This window comes from Vollenhovia emeryi, unplaced genomic scaffold, assembly GCF_000949405.1.
Source record: "Vollenhovia emeryi isolate VEMERY1.0 unplaced genomic scaffold, V.emery_V1.0 DF939377.1, whole genome shotgun sequence".
Taxonomy (NCBI): domain Eukaryota; kingdom Metazoa; phylum Arthropoda; class Insecta; order Hymenoptera; family Formicidae; genus Vollenhovia; species Vollenhovia emeryi.
Window position 1 is genome coordinate 27,142 of NW_011966989.1, and position 8,618 is coordinate 35,759.

The 8,618-nt window shown below is 44.9% G+C and overlaps 1 protein-coding gene across 1 annotated transcript; it reads right to left on the reverse strand.

Annotated features, from left to right (window-relative positions):
- Positions 1-5,889: 5,889 nt before the first annotated feature.
- Positions 5,890-6,516, reverse strand: LOC105558131. Its single transcript, XM_012005656.1, has 2 exons — positions 6,370-6,516; positions 5,890-6,168 (listed from the first exon to the last, which is right to left on the reverse strand). Exons 1-2 carry the CDS (start codon positions 6,514-6,516, stop codon positions 5,890-5,892), a joined length of 426 nt encoding a protein of 141 aa, XP_011861046.1.
- Positions 6,517-8,618: the final 2,102 nt, after the last annotated feature.

Here is an 8,618-nt window from a genome sequence, read left to right on the forward strand (position 1 = left end):
TAAGAAAATCGATCGATGAGCGGGAGGTGGAGCGACGCGCGAGATACTATGTTTATGTTTCGGGTCGCCCGTCGCTCGCGCTCGCTGCCGCGCTCGCCGCCCGGGCCGCGCTCCCCGTCGGGTCTAGGTTTTTTTCCACCACGGTGTATCTCGCGCGTTGCTCCACCTCCCGCTCATCGATCGATTTTCTTAAATGCCTTCCGAGTCCGGCCTACCGTATTCTGCATCCTCATTCGCTCAGACGTGTAAATTAATTACTCGATAACTATTGTTACTTTTGTATCGCGGCACATGATATTTCTCCTTAGATTAACCCAATCTACCACTATTTTCAAGTTAGCTACTTTTGCATCAGACTCCCTGTAGATGTCCCATAGATATCCATTACATGTATATTAATATTTGTCCGTTAAAAATTTTTTCGTATATGTAGAATGGTGATTTTGGTTGTTAGAAACAATATTTACCGCCACACTACGATATAGTTGGTTACGAGGTGTCGCACAGAACTGGTGAGTACGTCCGATCCTTTCATTCACTCGACGATCTCTGCCCGTGCCGTTCTTCATTTGTTTTCATTCAACGTTGAATTGGGCAGTGGGCCGGCCTAAGACAGCGATTTTTAATAATTAATAACTCGTTAACTATTGCAAAACCTGCAAAGTGGTACAGGACTTTTCGACTTAGTCTAGTCCACTCTATCCCACAATAAGCGTTGATGCGGGTATTACATAACACCCTGTATATGTATATAGAGAGAGAGGGGGGACTCTGTGTGTGTATTCATATTTCTTATTTCCTAAAATAATAATATTTTCGCGCGATTGTTCATCGTAGTTTTATTGTTTCAAGATTTTTCTCACGCGCACGGTTTAGAGGCTATTCCGATTCTATTTGCGTGCGTGACACGTGGGAAATGTTTAACGCCTAAACGCGCGCGCGGATTACCAGCTATCTCGTCTTCAATTGTATCTATAGCACGGTGAAGAATCATTTCGAGGTCTGTCGACTGTATAACGCGATAGTCGCGACGCGATTATTTCAGCCTTATCGGCGATACACTCGGTGCGCAAATACCATCGAAACGCGTCGAGGGCGAACGGAAAATGGCGGAAGGATGCGTGGGAGCGGAAAATAAGATCAATTTCGTTGTACGTTCGCCGATCGCGTACAGTTTGAGCCTCTCTCTTTCTCGCTCTCGCGTCGCGTTGTCGTCGTCGTCAGCGGCTCGGTCAACCGTCGAGACTTTTTCGCTCTCTTGTCGACTTGGCGTCGCGTATTCCCGGCACGCCGCGGAAACAGCGGTGGGTTTATTTTCCACGGAAAATCACAACGTGTCCGGATAATGCCGGTTATCGCGCGGCACGCTGAATACAATGCCTCGAGAACGGAGAGAAGGATCGGAGGCTGCCCCTACCTTTCGGACTCCTATACGCCGAGAATAAACGTGTAAACGTGCATTCGCCGTACACGAGGGCGAATTCGCGGGTTTTGGGTGCGCGCAGCGCCTCCGGCAAAAAGATACGCGGGAAAACGATAGGGCGATACGGCGACGTTTGCTTCCAATTCGGAGATACGAATCTTCTCCTCCACGGGGAGATTTAGCGAAAATGTAAAAATCAAGGGTGATTTAATATCGCCGTAAATGGACCGTGTATTCTTATATAAATACACAGGAAGGAATGGAAAAGTATATACGCACTCTCGCACGCGGAATTCTCCGATGAGCCGTTTCCGCGCAATCGCCATTCGCATCGCGAGCCGGGCAATAAATTCAAATTTTATTGAATTATACAGGAGTCGGGAAGATCGGCTAAACTACATGCGAACGCTTTCACGATCGGCCAGCGTTCAATTCCGCGGGGTTGTTGCAGCTGATTTTTATATGCACGGACTAGCGCTACAAAATACGGCGGTTTTCAAATCATCAGTTTGATGATTGATAAAATTTTCGGTTTTTATTTACAGTCGTATATTTTATAGTAGAATTTTCTCTTGCGGAGCAAAGGCGCTACGGTCTAAAGTGACAGTCGTTCCGAGAATATTTCTTGAAGGGTAAGGTTTATAACTTTTATTGTTGTTCAGTTGTTCGCCCTAATGTTATGTAAAAAGTGATTTCGAACAGTTACTCTGTATCGGTATGAATAATTTTAATGCCCTCGCGGATCCTCTTACGCTATTGAAGAGTTATTATCCACCTCGAGTTTAATTACGGTAATGTTTTAATTATTCAGATTTAATTATTCTTTCAATTAATCTCGCATTATATCTGTCTGTAATGCACAAATGCGGAATTATACAGCGCATTTCTATCACGGGCAGATATACATGAATTCGCATTCATTACTCGGGCGTGTGTGACCGCCGGTGAATCGCGTGAATAATTTTGCCGATTTCGCATTGGCGACTGCTATCAGATTTGCGACTATGCGTGCTATCTTTGGTACTCGTTAACGCAGATAAGCGGCTTACTCGGAATATGCGGCTGAAACATTCCCATAGCAGAAATATTAGTTACAAAGGCTCATATATGACTTGGTTTGTACTTTACGAGCTCACCGCTCGTGTACGTTCATTAAGTCTTTCATTTCGAATAACAGCGAAAAGGCGCTTCTAAATCTCATTATTTTCTATTCTTTTGAATAACATTATTACCGCATTTTCCGCGGTGAAAACGGCAGTCGCCGTTTTATAATGGCGGATGGTTACGGCAAATTGCGCATATTTACCTGCCGCGTTAAAATATCTCTATGATAGCGTTTATTATGCGGAATATTTTACTCTCCTATTTCACTCGCGCATTAAACTTTAATGACCAAACTCGTTGACTAATTACGGCTAATTTTTCTTTGACGAAAATATATCGGAACGCCAGCAGTTTTTGCGACACCAAATTCCTGCGTGTACGGATTTTATCGAGAGGATTTATTAAAATTAGAATACACCTTTGATCGATTTATACGTTATTATCGAGAAATTTAGGCTTTCGCTACAGTGATCATCAATTCTGTCTGTACTAAGATCCTCCATTAGCTCCCGGGCTACACCCGCGCTGCGTCGAGGGCAGTCCGCTGCGCATGTAAATTGCGGTTCCACCAGCTTTGCTCAACGTCGGATTCGATACTCAGGCTGGTCCGTGTTATGGTTAGGCTGGTCTTAAATGTGGCAACGAAATTTCTGCCCCTGGTTGCGCGCCAGATTACGGTTACTACGCACGGATATATTATGCAGATACGACGCACGTTTATGCGGCAAATATTTTGGTACGTGACAATGTTTAATATCGCAAATGCAGCAGATCGATTTAAAAGCGCAAAAGCGCCCGGCGACGTTAACAAATTGTCATCGACGGTGGACGTGGAAAACATTACGCGGCATGAATTAAATATTTAATAATCGCTAAAAATGAAACAAATTCTCGTGTACGTTTGCCCCTTTCTTCCTTTCGCCGACCTCAATGCCGCGTTCTGTTTTACATGGCGTTACACGTTTACGAGTTTAGATTGATGGCCGCGTTTAATCGTGATTTATCTCCCGGCCGTTTAAGGCCCTAAACGCGGCAATGAATTCTGTAACCAGCGCCCAATTACAGCCATCCAGCGCACGGGCCGACACTCGCGCGTGCACTCGCGCGCCTTCGCAACAAGCGGATGCATTTGTCGTTGCCAGGCTTTTACGGCTTCGCAACCGCACCCGATGTTCTTCGTGCTGAGTACCGTGAGTATTTTGGGTCCGCGGAGACAAATGACGTGTTTCATCATCCCGCCCCTCTCGATTGCGGATGTACCTTTCACGCCGACCCTTCGCTACCGAGAGAGCCCGCTCATAGTCGTGATCCCTCTCCAATTTTCGAGTGTAACTACAGCACCTTTTTTCCGACTGCGATCCGTCACTCGTTTACGTCACGCGCGCGATCTTTTATCGGCTCACGTCGCCGTTTCCCCCTTTATTTTCCTCGACCGCGAATCATGCGCCGCAAATCATGGCACTCGTATAAGTACGCCTGATTCATGAGGCGGCGGATGAAACTCGAAGCTTAAGTCGCAGAGATTGCGGGGAATCGTAGACGCGACGTGACAAAAGTTAAAGAAGCCTAAGCTGGATCCAGAAGCCCGCTTTTCCAGTTTTTTCCAGTTACAGCGAATTGATTGCTTGCGCTAGTGCGCACTGAGTGCACACAAAGGCCTGTTTATAGGCAATTTTTATATTTAACTTTGTCTTAAATATGGTACATGTTCAAGGAATATTTAGCCAGAAAATTATCCGTATGGATGCTGTGCAGATCATTTTACTGGCTAAGAAATATTTCAAAAGACATTTGAGGGATGCTGGAGTGATTCTGCACTTTTGCACCTTTTGCACTTAAAACTGTCTGTTTCGTGGAAACATTTGTGTAATATACAAATTAAATGGCTCACGTGTACAGATCGAAAGCAGCTTGCTATTCCGGCTAAATGAAAGAACAATATGGCATCACTGAAACTAAGTTTGTAAGTCTAATAAAAATTGTTAGTGAGCAACACACATACCACATGTACTGTATGTGTGTGTTGCTCACTATTATTTCTTATTAGACTTACAAACTTAGTTTCAGTGATGCCATATTGTTCATTTAGCCGGAATAGCAAGCTGCTTTCGATCTGTACACGTAAGTCATTTAATTTGTATATTACAGAAGTGTTTCCGCGAACTGATAGTTTCTAGGTTAGAAAGGTGCAAAGGTGCAGAATCACTCCAGCATCCCCTTAAGATGATCCCTAAATATAAGAATTGACTGTAAACTGTGCACTCAGTGCGCACTAGTGCAAGCAATCGAATTCGCTATTAGACACAGGGGCTTTAATGACTAAAATCTGGTACGAATCTCGATTAATTGTACATCCGTGAAGGAAAGAGAAAGCAAGATGAAGAGCATCGATAAACTATACAAAAGCTGAATAACCACGTTATCGAAGATTGAAGCAAAAATCACTTTCGCGCCGCCACTCGGCAGTGAATATTTTACGCTTCCGGAAAAATGGGTCTCTTTGTCAGTCTATCCGTATCGATTCACTCGCATTTCTTTCCGTTACCACACACTCCTTGGCTTCCTGGTTTCCCTCGTCGGAGGCAATACGAGAGCCTCGAGTGAGATACTTTACACCGGCTCTTAGCGAGCAGGCCCTTAATGGAATATTTGCAGAGCTCCTTCCTTTTTCAAACCGTCTATCGGGAGAGCCGATTGCCTTTGAGCGCGTCCGCGTTTCTCTTACCAGCAGGTAAAATCGCGATGATTTATCGAGAGGGAGGGTGGAACTTAAAGCGCGCGCGCGAGGGCTTAAAAAGGTCGCCGCCGTCCCGACGACGGTGGGCGACAATGGGCCCAAAAACGGTTTAATACCAGCGTATCCGTATATACGCGATATGATCTATTGTTTCCCAAGACGGGCAAGAATATAATACCACCGGTGATTTATCGCCCCGTTATTCGACCCCGCGCACGCCCCCGTGTTTTCGACAAAGTGGCGAACACTTCAGTTTCGCAACTCGTAAATCTGTAAGATACCTACCGTCAAAATCGTTCGATCTATGCTGCAATAATGGTGGAAAAATGAGTGCCAGGCTGGCTGATCTATGATTATTTCACCTGTACGTGAGAATTGTTTGTAACGACGATAGCTTCGAGAAAATTAATCGATTCACTTTCGTCATATTTATATTTCGACCAGTTTCAGCGATAGCGCGAACAAGTCTAGATCTATTTTAAAAAAGTTTTATTGGATCCACGAGTTTACTTTTTTCGAGTATCTGTCGTCGGCCTCGTTGTACATTGCAAATTAGGGTTTCTCTCCAGACTTTGCACAAGTAAAATGTCTCTCGCGGACGGTGTTCAAAAGTCCCGCTTGATGTTTATCTTTTTTGTTTCACTTTTTTTTTTCTTGCTTTTCTCTTATCAAGTTTCCTCACGATAACACGTTCTTTCGGAATAATTATGGGTGGGGGAGGCCCTGGTTCCGGTAACGGAATGTAATTTCGCGGTGACTTAAATTCCACTTCAAGACTGTGCTTCAAATCGTCGGTAGGAGTGATTTGTCTCGTTGTCTTGAGAAATAACATTTCTTCCTCTGGTCTTTTCGGAGTAGGTGCCTGATTGTGCATCACGTGGATTTTTGGACAGCCTTTCTTGCACTTCTTACCTTGTGCAGGAGAGAATTCAATTTAACGTACATTCCAGTCTTGAAAATAACGTTTTGTCAATATTTCTACGGTAATTAATAACAGCGTGTGATAAAATAATGAATAATGGATTTTACTTTTATACTTTTGCATTGGGTTTGCAATCTACAGTAATACCGTACCATATTTATCCAAACAATTAACATCGATCACAGGTTCGGCAGTTTGTCCGTCTTGAACGGCTTGAACGCGACGTCCATCTTTGGGTAACTTAACGGTTAAAATGTTACCGTCGATCTCGTGCGACACCTCGTCGTATGGTAACTGTGCATTAGTCGAACACATAGCGTGGCGATTCATGATTCTTCGGTAATACAATCACAAAAGTTCCTCGACTTTATCCTCGTAAATGCGGATCTTAGAATTTTGTCATTCAAGGTTATGCAAAATAATTGAGGCATTTCAAATTCTTATGTTAGCACGTTGTAGTATCATCTTGACCGCTTTCTTTCACGCTATGCGTTGAACTTTGCATCTCGCATGTTAGTGCAATCTTTCGACGGGTGCTTGAATCAGATTCTCGCGATTTCCAGCCTATTATTTTACAATCCGGTCACGCTGTCCTTCAAGTTGGTTAGCATGCTCGAAAACACAATAGCAACGCTACCGCCTGAAGCTGTGTTTAACAAACGGCACGAATTATTCTCGGAGTTGAAATTTTTATATGTCAAGTGTACATAAAGAGAAATATCTGCGCGAGCGGAGTGCTTTTCTTCCCTCTGCCGCGCCTCGCTACATAAAGACGGTGCAGGAATAAGGAGGAAGAAAGTATATAAAAGCGAAATGCAGATGAGGAAGGACGACTCCGCTTTCCCCGTAGAACTGCGAGGCTGGAAGAAGTGGCGGGGCGGCCGGTCGCCGGGAATAGCTTCGCTGTTTTCACTCGGAAATTTCTTCTGGACACAAGACGATGCCGGCGAGAGCTTTCCTCCTCCCCCCCCTCCCTCTTTCCTTCACGTTTCGAGAGCTTTCATTGTTTCGGTCTCTTCCTGACATTTACCGGTATTGCAGCCGAAAGAGCCCCGCGTCATTCTGCGGAGTGCGTGGAATCGTACTTCACAAATAGATATGCAAATATCGTCTCAGTTTGGTTCGTCCACTGGCGTCGCACCCCCGACAGCGAGATATACGTCGCACGCCGTTTCTTCTCTGCCGCCTCAACAACACTTTAATTTTTCTCTCCTCGCTACATCCCCGACACTTTCATTCTCTTTTTCCTCCCCTTTTTCGCCCCGGCCTTTTTTTCGCGAGCGCGCGCCGCTACGTGAACTTAATATTCTTGGCACCTAAACTTCTCCTTTGTTACGTAACTTCATAACGCTCTTAATGTCCGTGCTTTTAAAAGATAATATTTCAGTTTTTTCCCGATGACTTATTCTCTCCCTCGTTCTCTCCCGCTGCACCTTCGTCGCCGTCCTCCGCCGCGATGATTGTTTTTCTGCGAATAAAGTTTTTCCCTTTTCTTTTTAAGAAAAATCTAAATGGACGGTTACATAAACAACTGGCGAAATAAAATATTTCTCGCAAAATAACACGCGCGTGCATTACTACATATGTACTTTAAGCGGTATACATATATGTACGGAGGGATGGCGTCATGTCGGTTTACGCGACGGACAGAAAGAATGGGAGAAGGAGGGGGGGGGGGGAGGGGGCGAATATTTGGACGAACTCAAAAATTCCATCAATCTCCCCGTTCATTCTCGGCCGCGCGATATTCGACGTGCTCTATCATGGAGATATGCTTCACGCGGCCGAGGGGATATGCTAATATTATGCGGCGCTTTCATAACGCGCGCGGGGCCGGGCGTGTTTTACTTTCATGAAGTACTTGGTCCGGTTAATACTTTCGGCGGGAGGAGAGTCGAGGAGATTTTTTTTTATAACGGCCGAGCGCGCGACCCAATAACTTGAAAACGAATTCGACGATTGTTACCGGCGCATAATCAGCTTTTGAAACATCTCCCTTTGGTACGGTCGCGATCAGTGCCCCGAGTCGACTCGGGCATGTCGCTTTGTGCAAAGTCGCTGAAAAGTTCGGGCTGTTAAACTTTTAATCGGTAATCCGGCGGGAAGTCTCTTGCACGCAGGTCGAAATGCAGCAGCAAGTTTAGCCCTTTAACTTCCGAACTTCTTCTCGCTATTAAGTACCGGCTCGACGTAAATAGCGCGCACCTCGAATTCGCGCGTAAACGCGGCTCGTATAGCTAGTTAGTAGAAATATTGTTTAATTCCTCCGATGGACGCCCTCGCAACGCTATGCCTTGGTAGTCGCGCCATTTATTTTGACTGCATTGTATAAATTCTACCCTCTAAAAATCAATCAGTGGATTATCATTGAAAACAGTGAATAGTCACTGATTTGCAGTTGTAAGTATACCACTGCAATTTTCAGTTAGACG

Excerpts from the sequence above, each read along its gene's own strand:
- LOC105558131 (XM_012005656.1), bottom strand. The coding sequence starts at position 6,516 with ATGAATCGCCACGCTATGTGTTCGACTAATGCACAGTTACCATACGAC. Across the intron at positions 6,169-6,369 it reads ACGGACAAACTGCCGAACCT|TGCAAGAAAGGCTGTCCAAA; the intron begins GTGATCGATGTT and ends CAAGGTAAGAAG.